Consider the following 18,965-nt stretch of genomic DNA (forward strand, 5'->3'; position numbering starts at 1 on the left):
CACTTCAGACAATCGTGGAATGGTCTGGGTTGAAAGGGATCCTAAAGCCCATCCCATTCCACCCCCTGCCATGGGCAGGGACGCCTTCCACTATGCCAAGCTACTCCATCCAACCTGGCCTTGGACACTTCCAGGGATGGGGCAGCCACAGCTTCTCTGGGCAACCTGTGCCAGGGCCTCCCCACCCTCATTTCTCCCCATACCACATCTAACCCTGCTCTCTGTCAGTGCAAAGCCATTCCTCCTTGACCTGTCCCTCCAGTCCCTGAGATGCAGAGTCCCTCTCCGCAGCTTCCTTGTGGGTCCCTTCCAATACTGGAAGGCTGCTAATTCCTTAGGCCCTGTGCAGCTGCTTTCCATGATCCAGACAGGAAACTTTCAGGATCAGGCCCAGAGAATTCCCTGTATATTTCAGAACTTGCACCCACCCAGAATAGCTGTGCTCCCTGCCCAGGCACTCCCAGGGAGCACATTTGAGGATGGGGGTTGAACAAATCCTCCTAAAACCCTGGCCAGCCCCAAATGCAGCCTCACTCACCGAATGAAGAAGCGCCAGGCTGTCCAGGTGAGCACCAGGATAATCCCCAGGATCCAGCACTGGGTGATGTAGAAGGGCAGGGAGAGGGTGAGCGTGTAGGGATCGTACTTGACAACGATCAGGAACTCCGTGGCAGTAATAGCAGCAACCAGCCAGGCCTGCTGGCCCAGCTTCTTGTGGAACTTCCTGCAGGAGAAACACAGACAAAAACTTTTCATTGCTGTAAAATTAGGGATGTGGAGAAATCTGCACAAAAAGACAGCTGGGGCAGTGATTTTGTTCAGCTTTGCACAGCCCTACAAGTCTAGTTCAGATCACACATGCACTAAAGCTCTGCAGGATGACACTTCCACATTGGTGTTACTCCAGTTTCCTCTCAGAGACGAGGAAAGTTAAACTTCATCACCACACAAAGCAGGGGAGTGTCCCCATTCCCAGGTAAATCCACATGAAACGATTCTCTGAGCAGCCTGAGACCAGCTGATGTCCAGGGTATGGTTCCAAACAGGAGCTTCTCACACATGAGTCCCAGAGCCATATTTTACACCAACGTGTAGGTCAAGCTATACCAAACCATCCAAACACACTGCAAAAAAAATGGAATAAATCAAGCGTAGGTGACTGCTGATGCAGAGGGGATGAGTGCATTCCTTCTTAAAAGGTATCCTGCCTGGATCAGCTCAGATGAAAGGGCTGCAGAAACTGCTCCAGGTGGTGACAGATTAAATGGGCAGAGACCAGCCCTAACCCACAGGCAGAGAGATGAAAGGAAGCAGCAGATCTCTCACAGGGAATTCCAGTTGCTGGGATGATGAGGGCACTTTTTGCTCTGCTGGGCTGCTTCCTCCTCTGCCATCCTTTCTCTGACAACAGAATCAAAGATAACCCCAACACAAGAGCTGGGCAGCCCCTAAGGCTGCCAAAGAAGAGAGCTGGTTTCCTGCCCTAATATTCAGGGAAGATGCAAAGATTTTTCTTGTGATGAAGGAGATAAAAATTCACGGCCTTGATGCAGACTCCTTGGAGGTGACAGGAAGACTCCAGTCAGGAGGAATGTGTGACAAGGTCAGATGCTACAAATGCATCAAGACACTCCTGGTCAGGTACATTTCACACATCCAGTTCTTGTGAACATGGAGGCAGCGTGTGGTGTGTAAAGGCTGGAGAAAGCTTCACCCCTCTGCTGGGACTATCCCAATTCCAGGCACTACATTGTCACCATGCTCAGCCCAAGGTCCTGCAAGCAAAGTCCCAGAACTGCCTGCGGATACTCAGAATGCTGAATGGGAAAAAGAATTCTTCACATTGGAATTTCACTGCTTTCTACACCAAACATTGCAGGGCTGGCCGAAGAGACCTCATCAGGTCATCCCAGACAATTCCATCACCACCAGACAAGGCAGTGAGCCATGTTTTTGTCAAGGAAGGGCAATGGAATATTCCAGTCTTTGAGTATTAAGAGTTTCCAAAAGAAAAAGGTCAGTAAGGTTTCCCATCTGATGTAAGCTGGGAGCCTCTGGTACAGCCTGCTCTTCCCAACAGGAAAAATGCACTGACTTTTGTAAATACAACCATGGAGCAAATCATGTTTCCCCTGCTCTTCTCCTACAAAACCATGGAAAGAATCCTGAAGAATCCTTGGCTTGAAATGATGTGCAAGTGAAGCTGGTAAACGGGGGCAGATCCTCTCTGCCTGGATGGCCTGGAATGCAGGAAGGAATTACAAAACCCTCCACAGAGAAGGTACCAGGTAAGAGTGGGTGCTCAGCTCTGCCCTTCTGCAGGAGCAGCCTGATGTCAGCTCTGGGGGGCATCAAGCAGAGCCAGGAATCCCAGGATGTGGGGGCAGTCACCTCCCCCAGCAGGGAATATGGCAGGAGGTGGTGGCAGTGACAGGGATGTGCTGCTCCGGCTCGCGGAAAGAACGTCAACAATCGGAACCAGGGATGAGGCACTGGCGAGGGATGGCTCTCCCAAATTCTAGTGTTATGCCACGTGGTTTAACAGAGGGCAAAGGAGCTTTTCCAACCCCAACACAAGAAGATGAATGGTGCTAAGGAGAGGAGCTCAGCAGCGAGGCAGAGACTCTTCTTACCTGTGAGTTGGAGGCACGTCCCAAACCAGTAGGTCCAACACCAAGGGCAGGGCATCCTGCCCCTGCGGAATGTCCTGAATTCCGACTAAGCAATGTGGGCTGGCCCTTCTTCCCAGTTCTAGGAGTCAAAGCCTTGCAAGGGAAACTGATCTTCAGACCATGTTGGAACCCTAAATTCTGAACACAGACACTTTTTTGTGTTGGTCAGCGACAGACAATGAACACCCCTGGAAGCCAGGTGGTGCCTTAGGCTGAGGATGTGGGCTCAGGCAGGTTGTGACATTAAAAGAAAAGGTGATTTTGAGAACAAAGCTTTCTCAGTTCTCACATGGTCTGCAGAAACAAAAGCAGCGAGGACAAATATGATGCTGAGGTGGGAACAGTCTCAAGTACATGCACTGCTGTGTGTGGTGCTTCACCTGCAGCACATCCTGCTAACAAGGGCCTCTGACCTGCAAGAGGATGCCAGGAGAGCTCCAGAGGGCCAGGGGAAAACAGCTCAAGGAAAGAAGTGCCTTTAAGAATAACATTTTTTTAGTCTGGACCCCGATGTGCCCCAGAGGGCACATCCAAGGACTGCAGTTCCTGGCTCTCGGTCTGCAACTGGAGCACAGCGCTCCTCTGCCCATGAACCAGGAGCACTCCAGCTCATTTCCACATTCCCTTCTCCACAGAGAGATCATTTACCAGACACTGAGGTTAACAGTGCATACACAATGCCCTTAACAACAGCTGCTCTCTGACCGGGGCAATGAGAGTGGTACCTCCAAACAAAGGAACACGAAGCGGATGCTTTGGGATTAGGCCTTTTTTGTCCCTGACAGGCTGAACTGGTGCCCGAGATGGATGCCAGCAAGCTGGAGCAAGTTCAGAACAAAGCACGTGGAGCTCGACATGGGAAGTACAGAGAGGTGGGGCTTACGGGTCATCCATGAAGTCGTAGATCTCCCTCATGGCCACTCCTCCCACGTTGACAAAAAACACGAGGCGTAGCAGCACCAAGTAGTGTTCGGGGGGCATCCACAGCACAAACTTCAGGTAAAACGTGTTCAGCTCTGCCAATAAAAACTGGGAGAAGGGATACTGGAATTACTTTCGGAAAATGCCACTGGATGAAGCCTGGAATGCCCCTCTCTCTCTCTGAATGGCACCCTCTGTGCATTTCTCAGCCCTGTTCATTACCATCAAGTGAACCATCAGTATCAACCCAAAACCAATGAGGTTTTAAACATTTCCTCTACCTTGGAAAAGGCATTAAAAATCACAACAAAAAGCTGGACAAGCAGTACTCTCAAATTTCAAGCAAGTTTTTGAACTTCAAACAAAGAGCCCAAAGTTTGTGCACAAACACAGGAAAAATCCCCAAAGCACAGCTTTTCCTTTCCCTTCCTTTAAAACCCAGCTGAGGGAGCCCCACCATAACAAGAGGCACGAGCTGCACACGGTGGAGGGCTGGGCTGGGTTGTTTTTTCTCAGTTACGTAAATTCGCCCTCAAAGCCAGCTTGGGAAAGTTGATTATAAATTAAGAGCAAAATGTTCTCTCGAGCAGCTGCCCTGGCAATGTGCTTAAGGGAGCAGAGACACATCAGACTGTCACTTCAAAAGAAGTGATAACAAAGGGCATTAAGCATTGCTGAAGCCCAAGGAGTGAGCCAGAACCTGAAGCTACTTAAAAACTGTCAGCTGAAGCTGGGATGTGCTAAAAGAAACAAAATCCCACAGTCCAGTATAAATTCACTGAGATCTCTGTTGCAGCAGCACCTAAACCCAAATTTCTTCAGGGCTGCAACCAGCTATCTTTTGGGGAAACAGCTATTTTATTTATACTCTTTTAGCCCTCCTACAAAGCAGGCCTGGTGTGCCACGTCAGCTTGGCCAATGTGTCCTGCAGCAGGAATCAGGTGCTGGGAGCTTGTTCTGGCAAAGCACAGAGCTCTGTCCTGTGCCACTGAACCTAGTTCATGCCCAGTGCCTCTGGATCACCCCAAGTGTCACGGGGATGGATTTAGTTCAATTTCACAGCTGCTGGGTTGAGATAAGTTTGAGTTGCTCAGAGCAGCGCCAAGTGACATCCCATTGATGGCACAAAGGCCAAAGTTCTCCAGTTGAAAAAGGGGCAGAAGTGGGAAAAAGGCATTTAAACTGCCCAGTTTACCCTCCCTATCAGTGTCATGTGGGTGACAAGTTCAGTTTCACAGGCACAGGTATCAATTTCAGATGCTGCATTTCCAGCATAAAACAATTCCACCCACTCAGGTGCTGTGTGTGCAGTGAAATGGTGAAATGTTAAAAAAATAAATCTAGAATTGAATGATTTAAGCAGATCTGTGCTTCAGGAGAAAGCTCAGAGGTGCCTGAAGCCTTGGATACAGCCCTTCCAGCTGCAATGTGACCTGTATCTGCATAAAATCGAGAGATTTGAGCTGCTTTCACCCACAGCCAGTGTTCTGGGGAGCAGCAACTTGCTCCAAACCCAAAGATCTCAGTTTATATCGCTCCCACTGCCAGCAACAGTGGTCAGCAAGCAAGGACAAGCCCTTCTGCGGTGCATCTGGCACCCGTCCCAAAGACACAGACACAGCCACAGCCCCGTTATGCAGGACTGGGAAGGGATCCCTCCTGGCCTCAGCTTCAGGAACATCCCCAGAGCTGCAGCCTGAGTTACAGAACCTGGAAGCAGGGGACAGAGGAGCCAGAGAGGTGTCCTCACCACGAAGATGATGCCACAGACGGCGAGCCACCTGCGCAGGCTGGAGGCTGGCTTCCACTCGAACTTCACCCAGCTGTACGGGGTGAACTGGAACACGATCCTCTTCATCTTGCCCCTGGAAAAAACCAAAATAACCACTGCAGCTTGGAGGAAAGGCAGGCAAGAGGCATCTGCCAGTGTTTCCATTTGAGACACCAGTTCAGATATGCAAAATGCCTCCGTTTACTCCATTAAAATCACAACTTAGTGAGACTAGCTCTGAGCTCGTTATTTTAATTATCAATTAAAGCTTTCATATATTACACCCACTGTTGTAAGCAGTTCTGCTCTGCTCAGCAAAGACACTACAGAGCACGATGGGTCATTACTGGTACACGACTACAAGGGATTTATGAAATTTTAATTCCCAGTGTCCCAGTTCCTGTGAAGTTCTGGTTACTAGGGAATGCAAAAAGACCAAACAGCTCCTTGCTGTGAATGGGAGTATGATGTCAGCTTCGATTCCTGCAGCTCCTTACACCACTTCATCCAACAAGCTCACTTCCACAGGATGCCCTCACTCCCAGCCATCAGGCAATGTCTGGGACACACGGGTGTATTTCCAACAATCCTATTCATAAGGTGAATAAAACTCTCCAACAAATCTCCCTGCAGCAATAAGTCACTGGATCCTGGAGTCACCTGGACATCCAGGATTCTTCAATCCATATTAATCCAAACAGAAGAGCCAAGCTCTTGAACAGGGGCTCAAACTTTGTGCTGTGCCTTTGGAGTTCCTCTCCTCCCCAACTTACTTGTAGGTTGGAATGTTCCAGAGTCCTTGCCACTTGTAGGTTTTCAAGGAAAGCCAGGACAGGGTCTTCATCCCACAGTAAATTCCTAACCCGTTACATAAGATCACATCCATTATCCACTGGAAGGAGAAACACAGGAATGATGCTGGGGAAGAAACACTAGAGCTTGGGAAGGGGAATCACTACAGGCAGACCTCTTCATTCCAAGGAACGGGACAAAGTGTTAATTCCACAGGTTTTCTGAAGGCTAAATAGCTTGGCTTGATGTCTCTAATAATGCACTGACTTTTGGAAACACAAGCATGGAGCAAATCATTCCAAGCTTGGGTCTTTCCCAAAATCCATCCAAACATAGACCCAGAGCTGTGTGCCCTGATTGCAAGGAATTCTGATCCCTCTGGCACCAACTTACACCTCATAGGAAAATAAACCACAACTTTAAAAGGGTATCCCTTTAAGCTCACACCAAGTTTTGCCTTCATCTGAATTTCAGACTTTATTGTTTTGCACCATCAGCAAATACTTGAAAATGTTCAGGTACAGCTTTAAAATCTCCCTCTGGTGTGAAACTAACCCAAACAAATATTTAACCATGTCCAAGTGTTTGTAACACACAAAATTACACAAACAGTGACAAACATGTTACAAACTCAACAGAGAACACACGTGATACAATTCAGCTCTCCTCACTTCCCAGCTCTCCCTGTACAATCTGTATTCCCAAATAAACCCTGATCCCTGCAGTACGTACGTGATCCCACCAGCATTCACTGAAGTTTGGGAGCTGGTGCTCCAGGCTGTACTCCAGGAACTCAAACATGACACTGATGATCATGCACATCCACCAGTCCCGAATCATCAGAGTCTGAAGGGAGAAAAAAGTCTTTTAAACAGCTGCTAAAAAAACATCTGCAGTTGTAGATCTTGTCTCCAGTAACCTGAAAGGATCAGGAAACTCAGGACAATTTTATTTTCATGATGTGATGGTTCAAATGCTTACAGGCCTCTCAACTTATCAACATTACCAGCATAAGAGCCAAGAATGACACTGAAGAAAATCACCTCCACCCCAGCCAAAATCAGCACAGGTTTGTGCTGGTTTCTGGTAAAATTCATGGAAAATTCTGGTAAAATTTCTGGCAAAATGGGATTCAGCAGGAGGGAAATGAGTTAAATGCATGGAATTACTGGGTGCTCAACCACCACAGGCAGCATGCTCTAACAGTGCTCAGAAAAGGCTTTTCAAAGCCTTTTATGGGCTCTAAACGACTCCGAAGCTACAATAATTTCTGATGAATGAGGCCCATTCATTCTCAATATTGCCATCCTGGTGCTTTGAGATTTGGGGGAAAAAATCCAAACACAAGCCCATCTCTATTTATTGAGACAACACACTCAACCTCCAGCTTTTAATAGAGAAATAGGTTAATATTTAACATATTTAAAAGAAAAATAAGTTATGGCCTAGAGGAAACCCAGCAGCCAGTCTCCTTCCAGCTGGGCAATGCAGTTTCTAATGCAATTCCCTTGGAAGAAAAGGATCCAAGTTTTCCAAATTTAGAGTTCAGTTCATCAACAGAACAAGCTGAAGTCCAGGCCTCCCCACAAATTCACCTCTGGTTTTGAGGGATCCCCCAAACCACTCACAGAACACATCTGCACTTTTAAATGAAAATACAAACCAACAGTTCCAGTTTGTTTTTAAAACAGCCCAGCTCTGTCAGTTTGTTATTTAAATAGCAAACCCAGACAAGGTCTGCAGGGGGCAAAATCTCCTGAGTTAGTCAGTCTGTTTGGGTTAAAAAAGTTAATATTTAGACCAAAGTAATCAGCAAAACACTGGTGAATGTTCCATCAGAGACAGGCACAGCTGGAATTCCATCCACAGTAGGACACTGACTAAAATGTAACAAGAATTAAACCACTGCCCATTAAATGCTTTAAAATCCTGATCTGATGCCACTAGGAAAGCAGCAGCAGCAACATCTGTGTTTGGAGATATCACTGTCAGCCCCACACTCCACTTTAAACAGTTGTTCCAGCATTTCTGTTGCTATAGGAATTAAGTTCTTTATTGATCTGACCCCAGGATGAATCCCTGTGGAGGAAGAAAGGAGCCTGTTGATGTAACAAAGCCCTAGAAATAAATTAGATGGCCTAACATGTACAGGAGACAGGGCAGAAGGCTTTTCATGTATTGACATGTTTTTTCACGTATTACACGCAGCCTGGTTTAAGTCACCAAGGCCTGGCATGACAAAAATAGCAGCAGTGAGGCTTTGGGAACAGAGGAGCAGAGTCTCCAAGGTTAAATGAGCCATTCTTACCTTCAGGTACCACCCAAAAAAGTGAGCAGGAACAAATCCATCCAGCTTGTCCTGAAAACCAAGAAGAGAGTGAAGGTCACAGCCTTTTTTTTTTTTTTTCCCTCCAAGAAAAATGCAGCAATGAACTTTCTTTTTTCCACACATGAATACTTGCATTCCTTCACCAGGAAGGAATTTACCACAGCTTCTTAAATCTTACCAGCTCTGCCAGTCCCTTGGCACAGTGCCTTTCCCTCCACTTTTATAAGATCCCAGTTATTCCAGTTTTTGATGCACTGAAGATTTACAGGGCAGACCCAAAGGACTCGGGTGCTCCTCACTCCGTGCAATCAGGGAGTTGTAAGTAATTCCTTTGCCCTGGAATTTCTGCTAGTCAGAAACCTGATGGTTTTTAAGACTCAGGAAAGTGCTGCTGGAGCAACCTACACTAGTGGAAGGTGTCCTTGTCCATGGCAGGAGGTGGGGTTATGTCATCTTTCCAACCCAAACCATTCTGGAATTCTGTGGTGCAGTTTTAGGGCTTTGTGCCTCAGGGTGACTGAGGAGAAGACTCCTCAAGCTCACCAAGAAATCCAAACTCTGAGGAGAAAATGACACCAATGACCTGAGAACAAGAGCTGTTGAACAGTTCAGCCCTGGGCAATCAGGTAATTGGGATCCAGGGAGACACACCTCCATCTGATGGACAGGAAAGGTGAAAAGAGAAATAAAGAGGCTGAAGAGTCATTCACAGGCTGTGCTCTGATTCAGCACTCAGCCAGACTCACAACTGCACTTTGAAGAGTTCAGTGAAGCAGATTTTTACCCCAAAATAGCCTCATTAGTGAGTTTGTTCCTCACCCAGATGTTGTGGAAGGGGTCAGTTGCATTGCCAGGGTCATAAATCAGGCAGTTGCCCCCGTAGTCTCTCTCTGGCAGAGGAACCCCTAAATGAGGGTCAATGTACTTCATGAACTGCCTCCCGTCCTGCACCGTCTGCAAGGGAACACAGAAAATCCCTGAAGGATTCACACACAGGAGGCACAAACAGATTTAAGGCCAACACTGATTTTCAATCAACCCTTTTTCACATTCATTTCTTGAAATAAAGCCACGCCTTGAAGCACCCCACACTTGACTTGGAGCCTCTAATCCTAAATATTAAGGGAAAAAATGGCTACAGAATTACCTTAAAGATGAAAATTCAGAGATCTTTAACTCTTTACCCCAGGCCACTCCTCTGTACTCCCCATCTTTCCCAGAAGCTTCACACAGCTCATCCTTCCCAACACCCATTTCCAGTAAGGTTCCATGCAAACAGCAAAAAGAAATTCTCAAAGTGATCAAAATGTGAACTCCTCTGTCACTACACCAGCCACACATTTGCTGAGCATTTATTTCCCAATGGAATCACTCAGTGTTGTGGTCAAGGCTTGAACGTGGAACATCCGTGACAGGCAGCAAAGCTGGACAAAGCCAAAATTAATTAACAGCGTAATAATAAAATTCTAGAATAAACTGCTGAAGTCACATGAACTCTGGGACAAGTTTCAGCCACGAGCAAGCTTAGATTTTCTGTCAGGAAGTTCAGCCACCTGCAGACTCAGCAGAATTTAACCTTAGTTAAACCTGGGCAAGGCAATGATGTATTTTTAGTAAAGAGCTGAGCAACAGCAGGGAGTTCCTTAACCACTAAATCTCTGCTGACACCACATGCTGCCACAGGGAAGCAAAGCCATTCCAGGTTTTTGGAATTCAGAAGCACACCAGTACAACCAATAAAAATTACTCAGTCTGACTGCAATTATTCAGGAATACTATGCTCAAGGATGGCTGGAAAAACCCAGGGTGACCAGCCCCACTTCTTCAAGCTCACATGGCCTCTAGAAGCAAAACTTTAAAAGAAAAAACATTGCTCATCCTTCTCTCATGCAAAATGATTTTTAGAGCTGCCTGATGAGTATATTGTCTCAAAAATTTAATTTTAACTTCTGAGAATTGTAGAAGTCGGGGAAGTTCTCAGTTTACTAAAGGACAAGATATAGTAAAATGTGGTCAAAAAGAACATGGTAAAAACTGTTTAATTTGGAGGCAAGGGGATATATTTCTATATCTTTTCTATGAAAAACCTCCTCCTCAGCTCCTGCCACCACACAAAGCTGGGTGTGAAGTTTTGGTTTATTGCAAAACCCCCACATCCACAAAGAACCTGTCACTCCAGGTAAAAGGTATTTGCAAAGGTGAAACCAGGTGAATCCTCCCTGAGTCACACATGGCCCAGCAGGGCAGAGACTGGACTGTGAAACACCAGCTCCTGAACGTGAACATGAACCAGCTCATCTAAAACCACTTCAAGATGGTGTCTACCCTGGGCTGAGTGTGACTGGAGGTCAGAGCAGGTGAAGTATTTTTATATTATCATCTCCCTCAGCCTCACAGTTTCATTAAACAGCCTAATGATTCCATCTCACAAAAATGAGCATCTCTCGTAGTCAGCAGGAAAAAAAAACCACCACAAAGGAGTTGATCTCCACATGAAAGTGGCATTTAGGAGCTGGAGGTGTCAGTCACTTACCTGGAAGAGGATGAAGATGAGGAAGAGCTCATAGACCACACTGACACACAGCCAAAACCTCCAGTAAGCTGCAGAAAGACACAGGGGATGTCAGCAGCTTTGGAGCAAAGCGTGAGTTAATTACTCATTTATTTCAATATCACACAATCATGAAATGCTGTGTTAGGAGGGACCTGAAAGTCCATCTCGTTCCACCCCCTGCCACAGCAGGGACACCTTCCAGTGTTCCCAGGTTGCTCCATGCCCAACCTGACCTGGAACACTTCCAGGAATGGGCAGCCACAGCTTCTCAGGAAACCAATTCCACTTCAGGAGATGCTCCCACCACGGAATTATAATTCCCAGCTCCCAAGCACAGTACTCCCCACCTTCCCTCAGGGATACAACCAGAAAGGATCTTCACCTCCCGCACAGGCTGCTGTGTAAGTTTGCTGGAATTGCTCAGGCACTGACCTGGGTCTGGGAGAAGGGACCCAGAACCAGAACACTTCAACCCAACAAACTCAGCAGTTAAGAAGTGGAAGGAAAGGAATGTGCCACCTGCAGTGCTTTCCAGCAGTCCTTGGAGGAGAACCTGATCCTTCCTGAACTTTCTCCCTGGTCTCAGGTGACCTGACCTGTCCAACCTTGGCTACACCAGACACACTCAAGGCAGCCAGTCGTGTTTGGCAGCCCAGCTTTCAGCCTGAGGACAAGGTCGTGTCCCCACGGGGCAGAAAGCATTTCAAAACCCCAAAGATAATTTCACTTGTACTTGGAATGAAATTAAAAACAAGCAGACCAAAGGTGCTTGGTCTGACCACTCAGCAGGTGCTGGATGCAGTGCCTCTGAGATTACCTGGGATTCTCCACAAGAAATGCCATGCAAAGCTCAGCTGCTTGGGAGCCCTCCCCAGACACGTGACTACAGATCTATGCACAGCAGAATCCAAAGGGTGCCCACATTACAGTGTGTGCACACTGCCAGCTCTCCTGGCAGCTCAGCCCCCGGGTCACAGGCCATCCTGGAGGGGGTTTTGTGCTCCATGGGCTCATCCACGCCCCTGATCCATCCCAGAGCCTGGCTGCTGCTCCATGCAGTGACTTGTGGGCTCTGAACTCCCTCAGCGTTTCCTGCCCTGAGGCTGATGCAGAGCCACGGTGGGTACAGACACCGCTCCAGCAGCTTTCCCCACCCAGACCCAAAGATTCCACACGAGGGAATTCAGGAAAACTCGACACATTCTGGGTGGATGCTGAAATTCCAAAATTGTCACACACCACTCTTGGGATGAGACCTGCCTTCAGGTGTTTCCTGGTTATAAATGGAGTTCTCCTTCCTCAGGTCCATGGGGGTGATGGAGAGGAATCCCAACAGGATTTGCCAGGAAACCAAGACACTCATGCCTGACTTGGGAATTTCTCTCTGTTAATTCCAAGGCAATGTAGGCACTTTGATGCTCAAAGCAGGGCCAGGCATAAATTACACAAGAATGAAACAAACAGAGGATTGCAAACAGAGTTATCAGCTCAGAACCCTAAATCAACTCCCCATGGAGCTCCTCAGGAGCTGTTTTCTCCCAAAACATGTCTTTCTCCAATTCAGCCTCAAGTAGGAAATAAATTCTTGAAAAAAAGCCCCACAAAAACAAAAACAGCAAAGAAACAATAAGGAAAAAAAACCCCAAAATATCAACAAACTCCACACATTTTGCAAGCTGTCTCTGACACCATCATCAAAAGAGACCACAATGTGAAAGGTGGGACCTCTTTGCAGCAAAGCTGCTAAATTTATTTCATCAGAATCACCTATTTTACACTTCTGGGAAATAAAAAGAAAAAGGAAAAAAAAAAAAAAAAAAAAAAAAAAAAAAGAACAGCAGCTCAAAGCTCTGTCACAGCTTTCACCCTTTCCAGAATGCAGCTTAGGAAAAACAAAACAAAACAAGAGGAGGAGAAAAAAAAAAAAAAAGGAAAAGAAAAAAAAAACCACACAAAAAACCCCCACAACCCTCCACTAGTGACAGGATTATTTGGAAGAGAGGAGCCTCTTTCCAAACTGGCACCACGTTCAAGCCAGCAGGGAGAATTAACCTTTCATCACACTTCCACCTTTAAATGTCATTGCCAGATACATAAAAATGCTGTTTTTCTAACCCATAAACCTCATATCAGAGATTTTACACTGCTCACAGTCAACAATGTGACAGACTGGTCCTGAAAGTGATGTAGGCACAGAAAGCAGAGATCTCTAAAGCCTTGTCTGAGTTTTTACTCCCCTCTGCACAAAGCACTGTGGCAGCTGCTGAGCAGGCTCAGCAAAAAAAGATCATTACAAATTGAGATCGGGTTCTGACTTAGTGCTGTGGTTTGTCCCCAGCTCACAGAGGTCCCTGAGAGGTTCTGGACACACTCAGTACCTGCACCCCAAATGTTTTCAGTGCTGTACAAACACTGTTCCCTCTCCTCTGGGGTCAGGCTGTAAGGCTATTTTTGCCAAATCTCCAGTACTTGTTTTCCTTTAATTCACTTGCCATTTTTCCTCCCTCCAATCAGGGCTTTCCTCCTGAGTAGGGAGGTCTCTTCTAATCATTGACACACACCTGATAACCCAGTGATTCCTGTGATCAAACATTAAACTGCTGCCTTACAGGGATCTGGGAACAGGGCATGAACATCCCAGAAAGCTGAATCCAACCAGCCTCTTTCCCTACTTCTGCTCAGAGTTTGGCCCACTCTGCCTGAGGGGCTAAATGAGTAAAAAAATACAAAAATCTGGGTTGTTTGCCCAAGGAAAACACTTGTCCTGAAGCTGCTCTTTCCAGTGTCACCAGTGCTTGCCCTTGCCAGGTCCCTGCCTGAACATTCCCAGCTATCCCAGCCCTCAATCCCACAGGTTACTCCAGACCCTCACAATTTACTCCCCGAACAGCTCGTCCTCTCACACACTGTACATTAAATCAGAATAACTCCTGGCAAAGGCTGGGAATATTAAAAGCTGCTTCTCAGGGCATTAGTAACTGTCATGGAAAATTTCTTTGGAATGACAGCATGGATGTGTTATCTTGACAGAGGCAATAAAGCATCTCTGGGCTCCTACAACACCAGGCTCCCAGTAAAGGAGCTGGCAGGGAGAAGGAAGAACATCTCTTATCTGCAAATCCTAAGGAGACAGGCTACTGATGCTTACTGTATCCAGGATTCATTCTATTAGGAAATGCTCCCCAAATTTGGCTGTTCACTCACCAAAAAACAAATGGATCCTCAAGCAAAGTTTAAGATCTTCTGCACTGCATTGTTCCCTGGGGATAAAGCAGTGCAGGGATAAAGTCCTTTGCCTGAAGGTTTGGATGGAACCAAAGCCAGTGGAAAATGGGATAAAAGCAGGGCAAAATGGTAAAGCCTTGCCTGAGCAGTCACACCTACTTATTTCCATGACAATCCTGCATTTTTGAGTTTCAGGGAGGCAACCAGTGTCTGTCCATGTAACAAATTATTAAACTGGAGAAAATGGGGGCTTGTGTGGAATCAGTAGGGAAATGGCAAAGCTGGATGAGCCCCTGGCTAAAGCTAGGAATGCTGAGAAGGAGGCCAAAAAAAGAAATAAAGCCACCAGTCTGGACAGGTGCCACTAAGGTGGTGGCTGGGATCAGTTTCCTTAATGGCATTAATGAGAAGTAGGTTAATGACACACAGTAGGAGCAGCAGGGAAGGCAGGGACAGCAGAGAAGATGATCCCAAGGGACTGGAGTGACAGAGGAGCTCCTAATACAGCTCCACGCTCTGGAACCAGGAATTTGGGAAGTATCACATTATCACAAAAACGCTCAAAATAAACCTGCAGCTCTGGAAAGGGCATTTGAAAGCAGAAAGCTCAAAACAAAGCCAAAATGTTATGGGGAAATGTTACATTGAGGGTAAGACTAAAAGCCAAACTTCCCTGTTTTGTTCTAGGGAATAAAACCACCCCAGACAAACCCCCAAAACCTGGGGGCACCCAAGTGTCATTGGTGTCCTCAAAAGGAGCAACTGATTTTACAGAAGGAACCACAATTAACTGGAACAGAAGGAAAGACTAAAACCTGCTATTTAGTAAGAAAGGCAAATTTAATAAACCCCCAGGTTTCTAGAGGTGTGCTGAGGGCACTGCTCTGGGACCATGCCTGCTTTGGCAGAGGGTTGTGGGGTGGCTGCTGGGTTAAATTTCTGGCAAAAAACCCAGCTTTATTTGGCTGTAAGAAAGCCTAATGCTTTCAGGAATATTATTTAAGCCTATATGAATTCCCCTAATTCTTTCTCTTTTAATGATTCACATCTAAAAATCAGATGTAAAAGGGCAAAAAGATCAAAGCCATTAAATATTTTCATGTTTCACCAGCTATTACATTACCTGGAAGAGGTTTGTGTTGTGCTTTCAAATGCTTTCAGGACTTCCAGTCTTACAAGAAACCTTTAAAATCATAATGAAGGGCCTCTAATCTCCTGTGGAAAATGGACATGGAGCTAAGGAAGTGCTCCAGCACCGGACACATGGTCACAAGTGCAGTCCCAGCACAGAGAGGAGACAAAACAGAGGATAAACAAGGGAAGTTCAGCTTTAAGAACCTGGCAGTTCTCACAGAGCTTTTTACCAACAACAGGAAGCCAAACCAGGGAGATCCAAACAGATCTCCAGGCTCCGTGGAAGCCCAGGCAGGATGGTTATGGAGGAGCCTCCATGATCAGTGTGCAGTGCTGAGGCACCTGTGATTACTGAAATTACAACTTACCTGCTCTCCAGGCAACACAAACATTTACCTTCCCCACAAACCAGGCAGCTCCTCAGGAGTATTTGGGTGAGCCCAGCAAGGTGAATTACCTGGGTGAGGTCTTGAGAATGGTCCATCTTTAGCTTGTGTCACCCCGAAACACAAGAAAACCAAAATACTGGCGACGATTCCTCTGGAAGGAGAAACAGAACACCCTGGATTATTGCCTCATCCTCCTCCCGAGACTGCAAATTATGTTCTTTGATGTGAGAAACGTCTGGCCATTGTTTCTTAACTGCTGAATGGATCCAGACACCATCCATAAAAAAAAAACAACCAAAAAAAGGCTGAGGATCACAGCAAGTCAAACACCTCCTGGTGTCTGGGTGCAGCTTTTATTCCCACTGGCTCACAAAGACACACAGGATTTAGCAGTGAGACAGCTCTCACTGCTCCACTAGATTTCCATGGAATTTAAAAAGGAGCTGTCAGACTTGTCACCACTTCAAAACAGCTTCTTAACCAACTAAAGACAAGCAGGAGCTTTCCAGACCACACCAGCACTGCTGCTATTTCAAGAGCTGGAGCCGTAACACAGAGCCTAAGGAACATAATAGAGATTTTAAATAAAAACAAATTATCAGACCAGAAGCCCAAATATACCAAAGACCTACGACCCTGGGCATGTTCTTTTAGTTTTAATGGATTAAATGGCATAAAGCAATCCAAAAATGCTCTTTTAACTGTACCTCAATTCCCACTGGATCCTGCTTGCTGTCTCATATCACCTGCTTAAGAGCTGGCTGAAAGGATGGACAAGTGGGAAAGAGCTCATTTCATGTTTGCAGAAAATGATGCAACCCCTGACTGCAAATAAAATGGCTCAGCCTGCAGAAGTCACACAAAATACCCAGTAATTTTGCTGCCAGAGAGAAAATGTTACAAACCAGAAGCAATAGATGACTCGTGCTTTAAACAAAATATCAAAAAATCTTTCAAAATAAAAAAAGAATTAACAAAAACTATTCTGTAACATACACCTCTGAGTATAAATGTTCACGCTTCCTGAAAATAGAAATGGGGTTTACTTAACAGATGTAACTCAGTAATTTTGCTTGCTTTAAACACCGGGAAGCACACCAGAATTAGGTGCTGAATGGATCTGTGAATAGATAGTTCCATGGGGATTTCCAAAGATCTGGAGGACAAAACCCTTTCAGCTGACCTCCAATAATGAGAATATTCTGCATTTTGAGTCCCTGGTTGCATCTGGAAGCTCCAGTCCTGTGTGGTGTGACAACCCCACCCCAGCTTAGCCATGAACTGAGAGGTCCAGACCATTGCTCTGGGCTTGGGAGGGCTGTCTTCCCAAAGCTGGAATTCAAATCCTGGATCCAAATCACCACAAGAGCTTAGCTGTGCTCCTTCCTCTAAAACCCACTCTCAGCCCAAGAGCAGCTGTGCTGAAATATGCTGGGGATCCAGATATATTAATTTACTTCAAGTTCACCACAGGAAGTTTGGAAGCAAATCACAAATTTGCATAAATAACTACACTAGCTCAACTTTTTTTTTTTTTTTCTTTTTCAGTGGTAACTGAATTTTTTCTCTTATCATCATTAATCTACCTCCTTAGGAAGCTTCCAATGCCTAAGCAGCAGCCTGGCCTGAGGCAGGAATGCTCCAGCACCTGAGAGGGGTTCTCCTCACCTGGCTGGACACAGCCAATGGATTTTCCATCAGGAAGACACAAAATAGCAACGTGTGCCCACAAAAATCATTTTAACACTTAACCAAAAAAAAAAAAACAAAAAACAACAAAAAAAAAAAGAGCCTGGCAGCAGCTCCATCAGCACAAACAAGCTCTCGTTTGTGCTGGGAGTTGATTCAGACACACAGGACAATGAGGAGCTGTGTATGGCCCTTTGTCCTGGGATTCAAGGAGCCAGCTCCCACTCCCTGTCCCTTCCCGGGCTGGATCCATGCTGGTACAGCTGGTACAACCCCCTCAGGCTACCACAAGCCCTGGCAGAGGGCTCTGGGCTCCTGTTACCTCCATTTCCCTGTGGATGCTCAGCCCCAGCAGCATGAAATCAGCATGCAAACCCACGTATCCCCAGATCTCTATCCCCACGGAAAACAAGGAAAAAGCATCTCAGGAGAGACATTTCCCAGCTGGAAATTCAATGTACAACCCTGAAGCACACCGGTGTTTTAAAACCTGAATGTGTTTTTATGAGGAAAAAAACCCCAGAACTTTTTTCCCCCAAGATACTCTGCTCAGCATTCCAAATATTTGGCAGCTGTGGATTTCTTCCATGGTAAGCAGTGGAGGTGCTCAGTGTTTATTTGGCTACACTCAGGGCTGCAGCTCAGTCTAGGCTGGACAGAGGAGAATGTCACAGCTGTCAGTCAGGATGAGTTATTCCATGCCTGGGAGAACTGTAGGAATAAAGTTATCATGGATCAGACAAGTTCACAGCACAATCTCTCCTTTGCCTAACAAAGGAGATGTTCCACTGTTCTTACACCGGGGGAAGCTGGATCACATGTGTGATCCCAATGAACTCTTACTACATTTACATATAAAAGGCTCCTGAAACCTTATCTTAAAAAAAAAAAAAAAAAAAAAAAAAAAAAAAAAAAAAAAACACCACAACAAACAAAAACCAGGAGAGAAAAAGTCCTGCAACAGATGCAAACACCAATCTCAGCCACAGAGACCACACCCCGTGAGCTCAGAGGTTCCTGCTCTCACTTGGGTCTTGTCCATCACTTCCTCCTGTGAGTGATTTCACAGATCCACCTCTCACCCTGCCCCTGCCAGTGACCGGATGGAGCACTTTTATAGGGTGACATAATCCTGATTTTATATGGGGGAAGGTGGAACAATCCCATGACTCCACTTAGAGCCAGCAAATTCGGAAAGTTCACCTCATTTTACTGCTCTGAGCACCTATTGCAGCTCACACGGGCACCTCAGCCAGGGCATGGAAACAAAGGAGGCTGGAGCCTTTGGAAATACGTATTTAGGCTTTACACCTACCCCAGACACTGCTCCACTGTCAGTGTGCAGGAGGTGGAAATAAAACCCCATGACAGCTCCAGACTCTGCTCCCTGGTGACAAAACCCCTCCTGGTCATTAGGCACCAAGTGTTCCCAAGGAATACCAGCACACAGGGACAGCCTCGTGCTGGATGGGGCCTGGAATCACATTA

The 18,965-nt window shown here is 46.2% G+C and overlaps 1 protein-coding gene across 2 annotated transcripts in view; it reads right to left on the bottom strand.

Annotated features, from left to right (window-relative positions):
• The window catches only part of PTDSS2 (phosphatidylserine synthase 2), a 30,004-nt gene that overhangs the window by 1,136 nt on the left and 9,903 nt on the right, over window positions 1-18,965 (bottom strand). For both annotated transcript variants that reach the window (XM_066320599.1, XM_066320600.1), the window contains exons 3-11: window positions 15,857-15,939; window positions 11,020-11,087; window positions 9,306-9,440; window positions 8,466-8,516; window positions 6,890-7,003; window positions 6,139-6,257; window positions 5,345-5,459; window positions 3,556-3,701; window positions 539-724 (exon numbers count right to left, since the gene is read on the bottom strand). In XM_066320599.1, coding sequence (XP_066176696.1) covers window positions 539-724; window positions 3,556-3,701; window positions 5,345-5,459; window positions 6,139-6,257; window positions 6,890-7,003; window positions 8,466-8,516; window positions 9,306-9,440; window positions 11,020-11,087; window positions 15,857-15,939 — 1,017 coding nt within the window. The remainder of the gene's footprint in view (window positions 1-538; window positions 725-3,555; window positions 3,702-5,344; window positions 5,460-6,138; window positions 6,258-6,889; window positions 7,004-8,465; window positions 8,517-9,305; window positions 9,441-11,019; window positions 11,088-15,856; window positions 15,940-18,965) is intronic.

Source organism: Sylvia atricapilla, chromosome 6, assembly GCF_009819655.1.
Source record: "Sylvia atricapilla isolate bSylAtr1 chromosome 6, bSylAtr1.pri, whole genome shotgun sequence".
Lineage (NCBI taxonomy): Eukaryota > Metazoa > Chordata > Aves > Passeriformes > Sylviidae > Sylvia > Sylvia atricapilla.